Consider the following 20,226-nt stretch of genomic DNA (forward strand, 5'->3'; position numbering starts at 1 on the left):
GGTACATAGCCAACTAACAAAGATAGATTGATCATATTTAAGATCGAAGCATTAAATAATGGTAGGGCTTTCTTGAGCAGCCTGGTAGGAATGGGGTCTAATAGACATGTTGGTGGTTTGGATGAAGTAACTAATGAAAATAACTCAGACAGAACAATCGGAGAGAAAGAGTCTAACCAAATACCGGCATCACTGAAAGCAGCCAAAGATAACGATACGTCTTTGGGATGGTTATGAGTAATTTTTTCTCTAATAGTTAAAATTTTGTTAGCAAAGAAAGTCATGAAGTCATTACTAGTTAAAGTTAATGGAATACTCAGTTCAATAGAGCTCTGACTCTTTGTCAGCCTGGCTACAGTGCTGAAAAGAAACCTGGGGTTGTTCTTATTTTCTTCAATTAGTGATGAGTAGAAAGATGTCCTAGCTTTACGGAGGGCTTTTTTATAGAGCAACAGACTCTTTTTCCAGGCTAAGTGAAGATCTTCTAAATTAGTGAGACGCCATTTCCTCTCCAACTTACGGGTTATCTGCTTTAAGCTACGAGTTTGTGAGTTATACCACAGAGTCAGGCACTTCTGATTTAAAGCTCTCTTTTTCAGAGGAGCTACAGCATCCAAAGTTGACTTCAATGAGGATGTAAAACTATTGACGAGATACTCTATCTCACTTACAGAGTTTAGGTAGCTACTCTGCACTGTGTTGGTATATGGCATTAGAGAACATAAAGAAGGAATCATATCCTTAAACCTAGTTACAGCGCTTTCTGAAAGACTTCTAGTGTACTGAAACTTAAACTTATTCCCCACTGCTGGGTAGTCCATCAGAGTAAATGTAAATGTTATTAAGAAATGATCAGACAGAAGGGAGTTTTCAGGGAATACTGTTAAGTCTTCTATTTCCATACCATAAGTCAGAACAAGATCTAAGATATGATTAAAGTGGTGGGTGGACTCATTTACATTTTGAGCAAAGCCAATAGAGTCTAATAATAGATTAAATGCAGTGTTGAGGCTGTCATTCTCAGCATCTGTGTGGATGTTAAAATCGCCCACTATAATTATCTTATCTGAGCTAAGCACTAAGTCAGACAAAAGGTCTGAAAATTCACAGAGAAACTCACAGTAACGACCAGGTGGACGATAGATAATAACAAATAAAACTTGTTTTTGGGACTTCCAATTTGGATGGACAAGACTAAGAGTCAAGCTTTCAAATGAATTAAAGCTCTGTCTGGGTTTTTGATTAATTAATAAGCTGGAATGGAAGACTGCTGCTAATCCTCCGCCGCGGCCCGTGCTACGAGCATTCTGACAGTTAGTGTGACTCGGGGGTGTTGACTCATTTAAACTAACATATTCATCCTGCTGTAACCAGGTTTCTGTAAGGCAGAATAAATCAATATGTTGTATAAAATGTATTCCACCATTTGTCTGCTGCAGGTGGCCTGACATTAAAACACTTTTACTAAAAAAAGCATTCCAGTTATAACTGTCAAAAATTAATGTGCAAGCATGTTCCTCAAACCCAACTGTGACTAGTACACAACTAAGAAAACTGGGAAGTTTCATCTAATTCTAAGTAGTTTTGAATGTATTTCAACCTCTGTCTGGATCGACAGCACAACAAACAAATGGATAGACAAAGCATGAACAGAACTCATCTTCCTTTACATGTCCGTGCTGGCGGATAGAAATACTTATACGATTAGCAAAATCAAGTCATTTTGTACTTTGCCGACTGTTATTCTACACTCTAAGAAATTAACTGCTGTCTCAACTAGAAAAAGTGATGTAACAATTTGCATAGATTTTTTTTTTTTTTTAGTTATTTCAACTAAAGTTATTTCAACTTAACTAGAGAAGTCGTGTGGCATTATTTAAATAACTTTAAAAAATCTGTGCAAATTCTTACATAAATTTTTCTCATTGAGACAGCAGTTCCTTGTTTAGAGTGTAGTACGTATGGCCCAAACTGGATTAAACAGCTTGTACCTGTGCACAGGTATAACCTGTCACCTACCCTGTTCCTGGAGAGCACCTGGCTTGCATGTTTTCTCAATTCTCCCTGTTCACCCACTGCTAAACATGCAGGGCAGGTAATCTCTTGGAAGGTTGGTGGCCCCTGGTATAGAGATACAGTATGGTCTATGTCACGCCCAGATTATAAGGGCAAAAGGAACAAAACTGTTGTAATGTGCTACCTAAATGTATATACTTTACGAAGCAAGTGCATAAGACATATATGATGTGACTGTTGTCAGTGAAGTGTACCGTACCCTTCCCTGGCTAAAAGCTGGACTGCTTTGTTCTCCTGGACCCCAGGGACTGGACCCACTTTTCTCCTCAATACCTGGAAGACAAACATACAGAGTGGGTAGCCTGTAAGCCACTCATTGGCAGGCACATTTATGACACAAATGCTGAATCTAACTTCAGAGATATGAAGTTAAAATTCTTTGGTAAGGTTCTTCAGCTCCTCAAGTTAACCTCCTTCACTGAACTACACTTCATAACTCACACACAGACAGCATAGTGACAGCACTGTCACAGAGCATGGATATCAGCTGTAGGAAGTTTGAATAATTAACACTCAGTATGAGGCTTCCAGAATCATCCTCGGCATTCTTCATTCTCCCACTTGACTCCCTTACTTTTTCCATGGCAACAGTCATTCACAGCATCCTTTCACTCACTCAGCCAACACCTTCACCTTAATGTGCACCAAAAGGTCTCAAATGAACACATAAGACCACACTGTGCCTGTCAAGAGCACTATAGCTTCCACAAAGGTGACCGTATTAGAAATATGCGATTTCACATATTGGTGAAGCAGAAATCCCTGCCCAATTCTTTTCTCTGTCTTGTCAAGTACCACAATACAGCATCTCGTGGGGATAACTGAAGCTTAATTGTGTGCTGATTTCCATAACTGTGCATATTAATTAGGCTAAGCGCTATGAATATTCATATTTTTTGCTTTGTTGTCTAATTAAAAAGCAGAGAGGGGAGAAAGGAGGGGTAGAGGCATGATAGAATCACGACAAGAACAGCAGAAGAGAGTGATGGGTCCAGAGCGCTGAGTGCTGCTAGACTGTTATTACAAATATGATACACACACACACACAAAAAAACAGCAGAATTAATGATTAGGGAGACAATGACTTGTTCCATCTCTATGCCTGATAGTCACCCTTCATGCCAATCAAACATGATAGAGAAAAAGCAGGAGCCTTTATTTTCTCTTGCAAGTCATTCGCATCCAGCACCAGCCAAGAAACATGCCACTGTAATGATTAGTAGTTTTGACTGCTTCCCCTTTTGTGAATCGTATGAGTTTTAAATAGTAATCTCAAGAAAACCAGAGGACCACAGATTTAGTAGTGTATCGCTGCATAGCTATTAAGATGGCATCTTCACCTCATACTAGCCATTGTCATTGTAGTTTCAAACTGGGGACATTTTCACAATAACTGGAGAGGTAATGTGTCTGTTCTTCAAAGGAAATGGCCAAAAACCTAAAAAGGTCACATGTATTCAAGGCATCTATTTTATTTTCTCAATTATTAAATACCTTGTGCATACCCTCTAACAACTTAACAACTGCAAAACACCATCACCAGCCATTAATTTAAAATATAATAAATTCCTGCGACCATCCATTTGCCCAGATCTGCTACATTATGAAAAACCAAGCCCAATGTTAAGCATTTTTTTTTTCCTGAATATATAAAATGGTACCTATATTAATCCAAAGAAACATGTTGTAAGCAATCATAAAATGCAGAAAAGTGTTAATAGCTGCACTACACAATCTTAAGGTTTGGAAAATGCTGTTCTGAGTTTAGTTCTACTAAAGTTCCTTATTGACACCCATGCAAAGTTGTGGAAAAATCAACAGCTTTACATGGTCTGTTAAATGCACTACAATGAATTTGAGATAGATCAAGATATTGTTGGAAATAAAAGAGAATCGAATAACATTATAAATTGCCTTTAGATAAGATAAGACTTTACTGATCTCACAATGGAGAAATTCACATTTATTCTGGGATTTAGTTGCTTGCTACGTTGTGATATTTGTAACAAAGGTGCTTTTTCAGCACAATACGTCATTTGGAGATACTTTTATATTACTCAGTTTTGGGGGGTATTTTTGCACTGCAAACTGTGTGTGCAGTAGAGGTGTCAGAAAAAAAATTGATTCACGTCCGAATCGCGATTCTTATTTATTACGATTCTGAATCGATCCAAAATGTCCAAGAATCTATTTTTAAAAAGCATTTTTTTTTTTTACATTTTCTTGCTTATTCGCTGCGTGTACTGATTGTCAGGCAACGGCTTCCATACTACAGCGTCATTCGGGGGGGTCCTGGAGTGCTTCAAACACTCGTGAGCTGCAGAGTTCAGTGGCTGCAGCTTAGCATGGCGGACGAAGAGCTTTGCTGAAGGCAAATGTTTGTGTGCATTTTGGATTTTATTATTTGCTGCGTAAGAAGGAGCTTGACATGACCTATGCAGTGTGCAAATTCTGCCAAATGAAAGTCAAGAACTTCGGAAACACTTCAAATCCGCAAGCCCACATGCTACGCCATCACCCGGAGCTAAAAGAGGGGAGCAGCGGCATCTGCCGACTACTGACCAGTGCTTCGCTAAACTGCCAGTCAACTCAGAACGAGCAAAGCAGATAAGTAAATTTACATTTAGAATCACTTGATTAACCTTGTAAAGCTGCATTTTCTTAAACATCAACATTTTTTAAGTAATATAACTATTTCTCAGAGCTCTCTGAATCGAAAATCGATTCTGAATCGAATCATCACCCCAAGAATCGGAATCGAATTGAAGTGTGAGTTGTTGTACGATTCACATCCCTAGGGTGCAGAGCACTTAGGTTTTGGGATTGATTCTATTTTTTGTGTACTACTCATATTTTAAGCAGAATCTGATTCTCACTGTTTTCAAACCAGTTTTATTAGATAACTTATTTTTGTTTTTGTATCCACCACCATTACCTTTTGCAATGAAGATTCAGGGTAATCTTTTTATATTTGCAAACTATGCAAAGCATTTAATATGTGGTGGTTGATTTCATTCTTCTGTATTTGACACAGAATATGAATCTGAAATTGAGCTACTCTTGCTTTCATGGGAAATAACTGAAAAATTTACACTTAATTTTTCCTGTATATTTCAAACTGATGTTTTTTTTTTTGTTTGTTTTAGTGCTGGATACATTTATGTACTGAAGCTCCAGGGAAAACGTTGTAATTATAAACTGCACATGAAATGTGATGGTTTGTTATATTTGTAATATTTGATACAGAACATGAATCTCAATCTGAGCTATTGCTGACAAATGAGAGAAATAAGATTTTATTACTCGATATGATGGAGGTAAATTACTTTAATGCTGGTCTGTTGAAGTTGCAGTTATTTAAATTATAAAAAAAAAAGATAACATTTTGTGATATTATCAATAATATCGTTATCATGAAACATCTCAGAAATATCGTATGATTTTTGGGTGATATCGCCATAGTGCACAATAATTTAAAATATCTAAAACATAGGCAGGAATGCATCTAAGCACAAAGAATACTAGAAAAAAAAACATGATTCTACAACACCTATTGCCACAAGTCTACTGTGGTGGTTGTCATGCCCCCATTAGATCATTTCATGTCAGTTTTTACATACATCCAAGTTTGACTTCAATAGAGTATTCATTCATGAGCTATAGCAGATGTAGTGAAAGCAGTCAAACCCACTCAATTTGCAACTGCGGCAGCAGGGAAAAAAAATTCACTTCAATAAATTTTGTGCGGCTCAGCTCAAAAATTGCACATGCCACATTTTATGAAGAATTAGCAAAAACTGTAGGTTGAATAGCAGAAAACACTTAAAAAAAAATTTCAAAACTACAAAAAAAAAAAAAAATTGAAAATAAAAATCCAACTGAAATGGGTGGTTTGATGTAGTACGACCCAATGGATCTATAAATAAATAACCTTGATTCTATGACTCAAGGTTCAGAAGTTTTTAGCCAAAAGGTAGAAGTGATTATTATAGTGCCACTGTCAGGTTGATCACTGTTGTTTTCAGGAACTGAGTAGTGGTGGGGATTTTGGACCGATGTGCTAAGTTTGGTTGCTGCAGGGTTTGCAGTTTATGAGCTCCAGATATGTTTGGGGAGAAATAAGAAGTAAAGTAAGTCCCTACGGCTTCTCGCTGGTTCTGACCCGGAATCGGATCCATAGTTGATTTACATGTTGATTTGGCACACGTTTTACACCAGATGCTCTTTCTGACGCAACTCCACAGAATCCTTACAATTATAATGGAGTCCTTCACAACACTTGTGCTTGGACCTCTAGTAATGGAGTAACATCGTAGCTTTGTCCTTTGATCAGCCAAAACACCACATCTTAAGATATCATATGTGTTTAGAAAACAATTTTTTAAATACTGTTTTCAAAAATTTAATCAACTAAATAATTATTAAAATAAATAAACTGCATTAATTGAAAACATGAAGCATTACATACAGAGCCATAATCCGGTTGTTAAGCACTGACGTAACGCGTCACGTGATAAATCTGTTTCCGGGTCCAAAGACCTCCAAGTTTACAATTAAAGTTACGTCTGTATGATCCTTTTAAGGATTTACAGTTTAAGTTTAGTTTGTGTTTACATTGTGCGCAAACCTCCGTCCCTCCCTTCTCCGCCTCCACCTCCATTAACCGCATTCGTCTGGCTCCATGGTCGGAACACTTAATAATTTTTTTTTTTCTTTTACTTTACATATTTTATTATGCACAAGTAAAATATACGTGTCTGTTTGTTAATAAAAAAAAAATATTTATTACAATAAACAGGACGTTAAAGCAGAGGTGTCAAGTAACGAAGTACAAATACTTCGTTACTGTACTTAAGTACACTTTTTAGGTATCTATACTTTACTCCATTACTTATTTTTCTGCCTACTTCTGACTTCTACTCATTACATTTTCACACAAGTATCTGTACTTTCTATTCCTTACATTTTTAAAACAAACAGCCTCGTTACTTTTGGCTTCAGTTTAATGTTTATATATATATTTCACGTCATGTGCGCCTGTAATCAACTTTTCTGCAGCACGGCTTTGCTGTGAACCGTGAACCAATCAAAGCAGTAGTTTGCAGATTGAAGCAATGCTACGACCATTGCTTTGTTTATTCTTTCTTTCTTTCGCTTAATTTTCCCCCGCTAAAACCCTAAAGAGCATACTTATGTGAGTATTATTTACCTTTTCTATGTTAAACTGACCTGTTATGGTCTTCTGAAACAGTTGATGGATGTATTTTATAACTTAAAAACGGGAGCGATGCTAACGCGTTAGCATGTCTATGGCATTTTCAATGTTAAAACTTAGCATTATGCAGTTGCAGCTGTCATCACGTTCGAGTGCATTTGTTTTCAAATTGTAATGTTTCTTAAATTTATTTTTGTTTATATATTAATAATCTAATGATTATTATATACAATTCTAGAGAAAGAGGCAAAAAGAACCTGAATAGAAACACAACAGAAAATATAAAAGCAACTAACAATGAACATACGTAAATAAATACATACATAAATAAATGAGTGTTTCCTGTGAACACCTAGTGATTCTTATACCTCCACTTCATCCCTGTCTTATTTAATGAGTTTGTTTCGGTCAAACCATATTTTCATTGTGTTAATTTCTTCAGTGATTTCCTCCAGAACTATCTGCCAAACTAGAAAACTGCTACATCCTAGTAAGAGCAGAATACTACTGGAATGAATTTGAATAAGGAAAGTTGTGTTTTTTTGTTTGTTTTTTTCCCCCTTCACTAAATGGATGCTGCACTCACTGCAGTTTATTGTCTGGAATAGTCCCAGATTGCATTTCAGAGCTTCTAGAATTGAAACATTTTCGTGCAGGTGGTGTTGGGGGTAATTTTGGGTTTGGGTCTTGGGCCACATGTAGAACGAATCAGTTTTTAAATTAAGCTTTCAATTCATATAGTGGCATCTACCTTTTTTTTTTAAAAGGTTACTTTATACTTTTATACTTTAAGTAGGTTTTGGAGCACATACTTTTTCACTTTTACTTGAGTAAAGAGGTCAAGTTGATACTTCAACTTTTACCAGAGTGTTTTTAAACTGCAGTATCTATACTTCTACTTAAGTAACAAATGTGTGTACTTTTGACACCACTGCGTTAAAGTGCAAACTTCACTTTCTCCCCAAACGACATGAACAGGAAGCGATCGCAGCTCGGAGCAACTCCCACTGAAAATAACGGAGAAACAGCCTGAGCGTCTGACATTTTTACATAAAACAAATGCAGTAACAACGTCTAAAAACCCAGTTAATATATCCAGGAGAGTTTTAGGCACAATATACAAAAAGTTTTATGTCACGGTGTTAATGCTGTTGTTCGTGTACAGCGGTGTAAGTGCAGCCTGATCAGATCGTCTCAGTGCAGTTCTCAATGAAGTGCCGTGTGACTGGGCCTTTAATGACAGCGCGCCTTTTTTGTTTGGAGCCATAAGTTGAAAATCACATGATGCGTTACGTCACACTTAACAACCGGATATGTAGATGATATACAGCTGGTAAAGCTTAATTTGGTTGTAAAAAAAATTTCAGACATTTCACAGGTGTTGGATTAATTTTCTTTCTGTTCCTCTCACAATTCACTTTTTTCACACTTCCATCTCACACATGCTGGTTACATTTGATTTTGTTTCTATTCGCAAAGCTGGCTCAAAGGAGTTTGTAAATATTGCCTAACAGTCATTTAACTGATTGATGCCATTTAGGAACATGTTAAGTGTAGTTGTTTGACACAGTGTGTCAAACAACTACATGTTATTTATGCAAGTGAACTGGAATAACTGTCGTATAAATTACATTTTACAACAAAGGATTAACATTATCTCTACATGACATTTCAAGAAACTATTTTTAATTAGGTGTATAGTAAATGCTAAAATCATGAGCAGCACAGTAATCAGACGAGGACTGGAGAGAGAAAAAGGGAGAGAGAAGGGTGAGTAATGCCAGACAAATTCTCTGGCAAACCCACTGTACTTCTCCTCCCAGCATACAACACCCATTTAAACATGGCTAGTCTATAATTACACAGGAAGACGTACTGGAAACAGATAACCAGCCTGAGTCATAGGTTTCATGAGCAAAAACTGAGCCGCATACATCGACTCAACTTGCAGACATGTCTTATTTGGTAATGGGACGGCTGCCTCAGGCACCTATATCCAAGTGTGCTATTTTGTCTACGCATCTTACTCCTTCCCTTGTGAATCATACAGACACAAAGCATGGTGTCAGATCAAATCTCAAGAGAGTGAACTGAGTAAATGAAATGCTGAACAATGAACAATAACAGAGGTCTGGCTCTTTTAACCTGTAAGCAACTAAAGAGGCATTAAATACAACACTGTACCGACCACAACTACCATCCATGACCCATTAATGTCTTCATCTTAATTGTGAACACAGTTGACTCGACACCTATAATGGGAATCATTCAGACAGAATTTAAAATTCTGTACACTTAAATGGTGAAATGTTGTATGCCAGAAACTTAAATTTTAACAAAACTTACATGAATTGCATATTCTATAATCTCGACTTCACTTTCCTTCTATAATTGAAAATGGTAACATTTTATGCAAATTTGAAACTCCTTCTCTTCTGCATTTCAGCCCATAACCCGTTTATAAATACATTTCAGGATTCTCGGTTTCTAGTGACCAAAAAATAAAAGTACAAGGTCTGTCCGTAAAGTATAGGTCCTTTTTTATTTTTTTCAAAAACTATATGGATTTCATTCATATGTTTTTACGTCAGACATGCTTGAACCCTCGTGCGCATGCGTGAGTTTTTCCACGCCTGTCGGTGACGTCATTCGCCTGTGAGTACTCCTTGTGGGAGGAGTCATCCAGCCCCTCATCGGAATTCCTTTGTCTGAGAAGTTGCTGAGAGACTGGCGCTTTGTTTGATCAAAATTGTTTCTAAACCTGTGAGACACATCGAAGTGGACATGGTTTGAAAAATTAAGGTGGTCTTCAGTGAAAATTTTAACAGCTGATGAGAGATTTTGAGGTGATTCTGTTGCTTTAAGGACTTTTCACGGTGCGAGACGTCGCGCAGCGCTCTCAGGCGCCATCATCAGCCTGTTTCAAGCTTAAAACCTCCACATTTCAGGCTCTGTTGATCCAGGACGTCGTGAGAGAACAGAGAAGTTTCAGAAGAAGTCGGTTTCAGCATTTTATCCGGATATTCCACTGTTAAAGGAGATTTTTTTAATGAAAGACGTGCGGGCGGATTGCAGCGTCGGCTCGCAGCCGCCGCGACACTCCGCCACAGGAAAAACACCTCTGTTGGAAGCCTTGAGGACAAGTTGGAACATCTCCAGCTGATAAACAATTTCTCATATACTCACTCCACTGAAAGCCATCAAAAGCCGCCTGGATTTTAACAAATGGTTATCAACACGGAGGTGTTTTTCCTGTGCCGCCGCGCACGTCCGCACGTCTTTCATTAAAAAAATCTCCTTTAACAGTGGAATATCCGGATAAAATGCTGAAACCGACTTCTTCTGAAACGTCTCTGTTCTCTCACGACGTCCTGGATCAATAGAGCCTGAAATGTGGTGGTTTTAAGCTTGAAACAGGCTGATGACGCTGCCTGAGAGCGCAGCGTGACATCTCGCACTGTGGGAAGTCCTTAAAGCGACAGTATCACCTCAAAATCTCCCATCAGCTGTTAAAATTTTCACTGAAAACCACCTTAATTTTTCGAACCATGTCCACTTCGATGTGTCTCACAGGTTTAGAAAAAATTTTGATCAAACAAAGCGCCAGTCTCTCAGCAACTTCTCAGACAAAGGAATTCCGACGAGGGGCTGGACGACTCCTCCCACAAGGAGTGCTCACAGGCGAATGACGTCACCGACAGGCATGGAAAAACTCACGCATGCGCACGAGGGTTCAAGCATGTCTGACGTAAAAACATATGAATGAAATCCATATACCGTATTTTCCGGACTATAAGTCGCACCGGAGTATAAGTCGCACCAGCCACTTTATCCATTATAAAGAAAAATAAACCATAAATAAGTTGCACTGGACTATAAGTCCCATGGACATACAGGTATGTTAACTTAACATGAAAAGTTCAGATGATAATGTGACGGCTACCGTTTTCAGATGCATATTTCACCAGTCGTAACTTACAATCTGCAGAGTATGATTTTCTTTTTGGTGGCATTTTTTCGGGCCTTCTCCGTTGTCTTGTTAAGTTATCAGTAACGTTGAAATTTGTATTTTTCTATGGTAGTCAGAAGTCGCAGGAACAGTCACACAAGCCTTGAGTGCCCTCTCGTGAGCTGCATTTACCTACAGATATGTTTGTATTTTGCGGACCACATTGCGAGCTGAACCATGCAGCACCTACCTGCGCAGCTCATGACCACCCAGCGTTGTCGATCCAGCTCCTTCCAAGTGCAGACGCTAATCCTCCGCCGTCGCTCAGTGCTCCCATGCAGCTCTCAGCGTCAACTCTGCTCACACTAATATCCAAGGGTTGAAGCTGTTTTGTTAGCCATCCCGGAATAAACACCATGTTCGTCTGCTTCAAACGCTATTCACAATCTTCGACGCCAGCTCCTTCCAAGTGCACACACTAATCCTCCGCCGTCGCTCACCCGGTGCTCCCACGCAGCTCTCAGCGTCAACTTAAACACTCTGCTCACACTGATATCCAAGGGTTGAAGCTGTTTTGTTCGCCATGCCGGAATAACAGCAAGCACCGTATTCGTCAGCTTCACACGCTGTGGGTGAGGTGAGGAATACGCGTCCAACGTTCTGTTCTCTGATTGGTTATCGCGACCAGCATGACTTATAGGACGGCCGCCATACTACAGTGTCCATGATGCATTGCATTTCCTTTTCTGGTGGCCATTTTAAAACATAGATCGACTCTGTCACGTAAAATTGTTTTGTTACAGTAAATTAATTGAGATCCTACCGGTATATTTTTCATTTATAGGTCGCACCCCCGGCCAAAACATGTAAAAAAGTGCGACTTATAGTCCGGAAAATATGGTAGTTTTTGAAAAAAATAAAAAGGACCTATACTTTACGGACAGCCCTCGTACACACATAGTTAACTGACTAGCTGCTAAGCAGGCACATGAAAAAAGGATAGACATACTGCCATAGCCAAAAAAATTCTAAAGCTGGTGTCTCCCTGACCCACACGTTAAATTGGACTGCATTTATATAGCGCTTTTCCATCTGCATCACATGCGCAAAGTGCTTTACACATTAGTGCTTCACATTCACCCCGATGTCAGGCTGCTGCCATGCAAGGCACCCACTACACACCGGGAGCAACTAGGGGATTAAGGACCTTGTCCAAGGGCCCTTAGTGATTTTCCGGTCAGCTGGGATTTGAAACGAGGATCCTTTGGTCTAAAGCCCAATACTTTAACCACTAGACCATCACCTCCCCTCCCATCACATGTTAATTTTGGATCCTCACAAACCCAAACCTTAACCATACTGGCTGGCTGGGATTTGGGACATGGGCATGTGTGACTAAAAATAAATAAATACCAGCCTGTGACGTCACCACGCTAATGTCTGCTAAATGTCTTTCATGGCCAGACGAAACAAAGATTGAGCTATCTGATCACACTGACAGGAGGTATGTTTGGAGGAGTAAAGGTGAGGCTTTCCAACCTAAGAACACTGTACTAACTGTCAAGCATGATGGTAGGATCATCATGCTCTGGGACTGTTTTGCTGTCAGTGGTACTGTTGCATTGCACAAAGTGGATGGAAAAATTAAAAAGGAAGACTACCACCAAATTCTTCAACATCACCTCAAATCAACAGCTAGATGGTTGAAACGTGGCACAACTGGGCGTTCTAACAGAACAATGATCCAAAACACACATCAGAACTGGTTGTGAGATGGATAAATCAGGCTAACATTAAGCTTCTGGAATGACCTTCCCAAAGCACTGACCTCAACCCTACTGAAAATTTGTGTTATGTTAGCAAGCTGGGTTTGTGCCAGGAAACCAACCAATTTAAATGAACTCCACCAATTTTGCCAAGAAGAGTAGTCAAATATCCAGGCAGAATTATGCTATAAGTTTGTTGATGGCTGGCAAAAGCATCTGGTCAATGACAATGGCAGAAGTATATATTTGAGCCTGTGTGGATTAGAGAAGATTCTAAACAAATTCAAACTTGTGCACCCAATTCTTGTTTTTACGCAAGGCCATCAGGTATTGCAAAGACTTTGTGTCTCTTAAATCCAGTCTTATTACTGCCAGAGTCTTCAAATTCACAGGGAATATTCTTGGGACACAGATCTTGGCAAGTTCAAAGATGGCTAGCCTTGACCTATTTTAAGAGGTATTTTAAGAAGTTTAAAAAGTCACGTTCTGTTTCAATCTGTTCAGTATTTTGTTCTGAATGACGGAGATGACAGTCAACCAGACTAGAATGGCACCATGATGTCAGTGGCAGATCTCTCTAAAAATGCTTCATTTATTTGTTTATATAACATGTTTCTCATGTATTCTGTAAAAGCTAGTGAAAAATAAACACTTCTAAAACTGAAAACGCTGTTTTTGGAACCTAATAACATCTCTGAAGTGATTTACAAGACATTTAGCGGACGTTAGCATGGTGACATCACAGGCTGGTAGCTAGCTGCAAACTCAGTTTTGTTTGTGTAAATATAATGTCTTTGTCATATATTATGTAAAAGCTAGCGAGAAATAATCACTTCTAAAACTGAAAACGCCGTTTTTGTAACCAGATAACTAACCAGATAATTGACTGTGATTTTTATTTTTACGAGGTCTATTAGATAATAAACCGACACTTTTATTTTTTTTTTAACTATATGGATTTGAATGACATGCGATTACACCAATCATGCTTGAACCCTCGTGCGCATGCGTGAGTTTTTTCACGCGTGTCGGTGACGTCATTTCCCTGTGGGCAGGCCTTGAGTGAGATGTGGTCCCACCCTCTCGGCTGAATTCCTTTGTTTCACACGCTGCTCGAGACGGCGCGCGTTGTTTTATCAACATTTTTTCTGGACCTGTGAGGAATATCCGAGTGGACACTATTCGGGAAATTAAGCTGGTTTTCGGTGAAAAGTTTAACGGCTGATGAGAGATTATGGGGTGTTTCTGTCGCTGTAAGGACTTCCCACAGAGCAGGACGTCGTGCAGCACTTCCAGGCGCCGTCGTCGGCCTGTTTCGACCTGAAAACATCCTAATTTAAGGCTTAATTCACCCAGGACATCGTGAGAGAACAGAGAAGATTCAGAAGAGGCCGGCATGAGGACTTTATGCGGACATTCCATTGTTTAAGGACATTTTTTAATGAAAGATGTGCTCGCAAATTCAACCTGATTTGATGCAGGTGTTAGTTTTGGGGATGAAAATTTACAGGGTGATTCCATAATTTATTCCTCAGAATTGAGTGAGTCCATATTTTTTTCCCTCTGCTTGGTCTAAAAAAGTAACCGTTACTGACTGCCACAATTTTTTTTCCTGATTTCTTATAGCGTTTCTTAAAGCCAGAAAGTTGCCATTTGAAATGACTTTAGTTTAGTGTCATGTCTGTGATCTGCTTCTTTCTATAAAATTAAACAACTGAATGAACATCCTCCGAGGCTGGTGATTCCATAATTTTTGCCAGGGGTTGTACTTTATTTTATTTTTATATACTTTTTCAAATTTTATTAGACTGTTACTTTTTAAATTTTTTGTCATCTATGGACCGTTGTTTTTACATGTACACGTCTGACATAAACGCACGCACGCATGCACACAGATGCACTTTGCACTGGGATACCAATTAAACAACTGCAAATTATAAAGAAGGCAATGCTCATACGGCTGAGGGTACTGTATTTTAGCATTGCTTTATAATTTAGAGTTATTAATGATATATGTTGTATAATCATTCCAACATGGAAAAGAACAGTTCAAAGACATCATTAAAAGCCCAAAGCTACCATGAAATTCATGCCCATGAGTGTATGTAAACCTCTAACCACAACTGTATATACACACATGGCACACGCACATCAATAACTTTAAAGACTACAACATGATTTTGTTGTAATCGTTCTCTGACCTGTGCATATTAATTGCATTACATATTACATATTAACATGCTACCTGGCTGGCCTATCCCATCATCAAAGCCCCTGCTGCACTAAGGGCAACACTGTGCTTAAATTGATACAAAAATGTTGGACAATTAAGCACCATCCTTCTGCAGGGTAACACAGCAGTTATAACAGTTACATCTCTTGCTGCTTTACAAAAGGGGGAGGCATGGACATCTTAAAAGAATGGCTCATTCGTCATAACAGATTCCAAATGTGTCCAACTGTCATAAATGTGCTGGAGAAAAGTGTTTAATACTATATGTTTCATACTATTTGGCAACAAGACACAACAAGAAAATAGCAAAAACACACAGCACCTGTTTTAAGGATCCAAAAGTAATCATACAATTGGATATTCAGCTGTTTCACAGCCAGGTGTGTGCTAAGGCCATGTATACTACAGCAATGCTGCACATCAGCATGGCTTTTAGCTGAAGCAACAAAAATAATTATGGGTAATAAAACAGTACAGAGGCTCTTTGATATGATGACGTGTAATACTCTCTTAAAGGGGAACTCCAGTATTTTTAAATGTGGGCTTTATTTATTTATTTATTTTTATTATTATTTTTTTTTTGGAAGTTTTTGGGGTTATCTTTTCACTCGAGACAAAAACAAATTTAGCTGGTCGAGTATTGATTTAGAATGCTATAAGGTATTTTACGCTGAAAGTTAAATACAGATTTTGGTGGAGCCTTTTGGCCAGACTGCGTACATTTCTTACTTTATGTCAATTATCTGAAAGCTTACGGATATGAACAAAACAGAGCAATATCACCTGTAATTGCAAAGGCAGTATAACCAAAGTTCAAGGGAGATATAACCTTAAAGCAAAAGGACACAAAGAGGAAAACAGACAATTCTGTCAAATTCAACTGAATTGAACAGAGCAGCCCAAAGTACGATTGATGGCTGATGTAAATTACGCAGGTCTGAAGGAGCTGTGTGATAAAATGATTGGAGCAAAAAGTCACACAGAGGAGCACCTCTTTGTTTATAGCCAGCGTGGTCCATCTCCGAGGTAACGACTAATTTGTTACGTCACACTGATGGCCCCCATGGTGGCATGTTTTAACAAAGGTTTAACATGGGCAGCATGGTGCCTTAGTGTTTAGCAGTGTTGCCTCACAGCAAGAAGGTCATGGGTTCAATTCTCACCTGTCGCCTTTCTGTGTGAAGTTTGCATATTCTCCCCGTGTTTGCGTGGGTTTCCTCTGGGTATTCCAGTTTCCTCTCACATTTAAAGACATGCAGGTTAGGTGAATTGGAAACTTTATAAATGTCCAGGTCTCCCTTGCAAAAGAGGTCTAGATCTCAATGGGACTAAAATGGTTAAATTAAATTAAAATTTCTATGTTAAATCTTGTTGTGAAGTATTCACTAGCTGAACAGACCACCTCTGCCTACATTGCTGCCTATTCTGTTGTGGACGATACAGCAATACAACTAGACCATCACCATGTTTCATGTTGTCAGAAGCTTTCAAGATGGCACGTGCCCTCTACTGGATGTTTTTCTTAATCTCTGTGAGAATGCAATGGACATTTAGAAGTATGCGGACAGCAATAGTTACACAGTTTGAAATGCCCGCCTAGACCAACGCATATGTAAGTGGAGCAAAGTAGCCGTAACTTCATCATAGGCTAAACGGGCACAATGTAATTGTATGGGGCAGGCTCACACCACTCAATAGTAAGCTGCTTCTTGTCACCACTGAACAGGTAAAATTTTCATTTTCATTAGAAGTGTCTTAGTAGCATGGAGAGGATCCCTATGGTATGGATGTTTTCCTCACTAAATGTAAAGAAACTTTTGAAACCAACTGCAGCACTGGTCTCCACTGAGACATTACAAGTCGATTAGTCGCTCATTCATCTGCATACAACAGGAATGAGACCCTCTATTACAACTGGCTTGTAAAGACTCAGGGGAGACTGTAAAACAAGCATGAAGCTAACATAAGTGGCTAACTGTGTTAACACAAGTTAACTGTGTTGTGGTCCAAATGCTGAACAACTGCTACAGGATGCAACAAAAACACTTGCATAAACTTTAAGAAGAGGATTTAAAACTGCACTTTTTTGGTGGAAGATCATATTATCCTTTGAGTGTCTGATGCAGATGAAAAAGCACTATATAAATGCAGTCCATTTATTTACCATATCTGAAGGACAAAACAGTAAGCAGCCATTAGATTGATAAGATCAATGCACACCTTATATAAGTATATTTGGACCTCCCATCTAAGTGAATCTCAAGAGATTAGTAACAGTTTCCTACAACCCACCCAGCTAATGCTTGCCTTTCTGTCATCCTATCCTGTATACTATATACACTATGCTAGCGAGAGCCATTTCCTCATATGATCTCTGGACAATGTGCTGTGTTGCCCTTTCACATATCGCACAAAACAGGAGATTCATTGTCCATGTTAGATGTGTAGTCATCCGGTAGAAACACTCTGTTTGGTTTACATGAGAAGTCATGTCTGGGAAATGCTTACAGCAAGCAGGACATGATTCAAAAACTATGCTAAGGAAATTGCTCTCACTGGTCTCATGTCTGATGACTTTGCTATCAAACTTTACAGGCAGACGTTCCGGAATCTCATTGTTTCTTCAGTTCAACATTTTCATTGACGTCTATGTGTGACTGGCAATGGCTGTTCTTCTTTCGCCTCAGAAATTTGGATGCTTCCAGCTTTGGAGCATGCTGAATCACATGCTGAGAGTCCTCCAGACTTCAGACAATGACCTGTGCTATTCATATATGGGTTCACCTGATACGGCAAAGATTTTGTCCTTGGGAGCTGGCAGGTTAAAAGCTATTTAATGTCTGGTTCAACTGATTTGGGGTTTTGCGGTCTTACATACATACAGCTCCTTGGAGTAATGGCTAGGCAACTGCAGGATTGCAGTGCATGTTTTAAAGAGGCTTAAGAGAATGAGTACTTTCATACTTTAAAGTTTTGTGAAGGACTTTACCTCGCAAAAAAATTCACTAACTCATATACCTCAGGTACAGCTTCAATCTGTCTGTTTCTCCTTTGCACACTTTTTTTGCATTTTTATTTGTACTTTTTTTTATTGTGAATTACGTAGTGTTTAGTGTATATTTATACGTGCTTGTACAGAGAGAGTCAAATTCCTTGTATTGTTGTAGATATTTGGAGAATAAAGGCTATTCTGATGGATAACAGGATAAGAGCTGTCCAAATAATCCACAAGATGGAAGGAAAACTCATACTCATTGTCCCCAAGACTGTTCAAAATGAATGTTCGGGCCCCTCCACACATAACACAATTGAGGCAGAATGGCGCACGGAGGAGAAGTCAAACACCTCGAACAGCAGTCGCCACAGTCATTCGGGCACTGCACATGCATGCGGGTGATTCTTAGACTACGGGCACTTATGTCCTTTGATCATATTGTATGAAAAACAGAAAAAAGGGGAAATTTCACACTTTTATAGTTATCTTTACAATGAAAGTGTGTTAAGAAATTTGTTCTAGTAGTCTATGATGACTTTTTCACCTTTTTTCAGCATCATTATATGCAAATACTGCTGTTTTGTGCATGTCCCACACCCAGACTTTTGATCTTCAATGATAAAAATGAATGGTAAAGAAACGTTTTTTCTAATGTTTTAAAATATCTCTGAATAAAATATCAGTAAAATAATCAAAACATAATTGGGGTATTCAATGTCATACAACTGTTGTGATTTTTTTTTTTAAACAAAATGTAGTTGTCCCACACTATTGCCGTAATTTCCACCACAACACTGTAATGTCCCTTTAAACTGTTTGTATGAAAGATTGTTTGGGTAGTTTCTATGGAGATAAACAGTGACATCAGAGCACATGTATATAGTGCCAATTCACAACAAACAGTTGCCCCAAGGCGTTTTATATTGTAAGGCAATGGTGTGGTGGAAATTACATTTACAAGGCCAATAGTGCCCGTAGTTAAAGAATCACCAATGCACACTATATTCACGTGATGCTCGCGCTGGAAACCCATTCGAACATTGGGCAAGATGAGGTCGCACTGCCATCTGCTCGTGGTTGCAGCATTTGAATGGCATGTCATACGCAGGTCAGAGATATCGTGCTGCGGCCGATCAGCTGCACAAAATCATCCTCCATGTCAAACTGTGGCTGAATGATGCCATCAAGGCAGCCTTCACACCACCGGGCGAAGGTCGTCGAATGCCGTATGAGTGCCCATTCGACCCAGTCTCAGCTGGAGTTGGTTGGAGTTCAGGTGCCACCCACTAACATACAACACCACTTGCGGGGCACTTAGCTGCCAGCACTAAAATAGAGTGCAGGCGACCATTTCGAGCTGGATGTGCGAATGGCCCCATATTTTCTAAGTGCCACACAAGTGTGCCATTACGAAGCAACACAGTGCCCCCCACCGCCAGCACCTCAAATGGCACGTGTGTGCGGTGTCCACCCACGCAAAACAGATGGCGTGTGAGTGTGTGCCCCCACCCCTGCACACCACGAGCCTATCAAGGTGCGGCTGAGGTTGCGAAGGCTCGCACGGTGACTGCAGTGCAGTGTGATCAGTCAGCACAGCACGCACAGCTGGGTCGCTGTCATGTCCATGATAGAACAGCTGACAGCTGTGGAACACCATGGTATATCCCAATCCCACACCACAACAGAAATGTAAGTAAAAACCCAGCCCTCCTGCGTGTCACAGCACCAGCAGACCGGACAGCCACATGATGTGACACACGATCGCTGATGATCACGACCCAGGCGTGCCCACTGAGGCAATCAGATGATGTCAGGACACATCGGCGCACCGAAGCCGTCAGATGATCACACGCGCATTCATCAAGGCGAGCCATGTTGCACACTGTGTCATGGAGAAAGCTGGAGAACAGCTATCGTGCCATGAAGAAAAGGACTTCTTCACAACACGCCACCACAATGCAAAATTCATGTGAGCACTTTCCTCATCATACC

The 20,226-nt window shown here is 39.5% G+C and overlaps 1 protein-coding gene across 5 annotated transcripts in view; it reads right to left on the reverse strand.

Moving 5' to 3' along the window:
* Positions 1-20,226, reverse strand: part of tcf3a (transcription factor 3a) — a 110,478-nt gene that overhangs the window by 62,304 nt on the left and 27,948 nt on the right. For all 5 annotated transcript variants that reach the window (XM_034183313.1, XM_034183310.1, XM_034183309.1 and 2 more), the window contains one exon: positions 2,276-2,349. In XM_034183313.1, coding sequence (XP_034039204.1) covers positions 2,276-2,349 — 74 coding nt within the window. The remainder of the gene's footprint in view (positions 1-2,275; positions 2,350-20,226) is intronic.

The sequence above is a fragment of the Thalassophryne amazonica genome, chromosome 12 (assembly GCF_902500255.1).
Source record: "Thalassophryne amazonica chromosome 12, fThaAma1.1, whole genome shotgun sequence".
NCBI classification, from domain to species: domain Eukaryota; kingdom Metazoa; phylum Chordata; class Actinopteri; order Batrachoidiformes; family Batrachoididae; genus Thalassophryne; species Thalassophryne amazonica.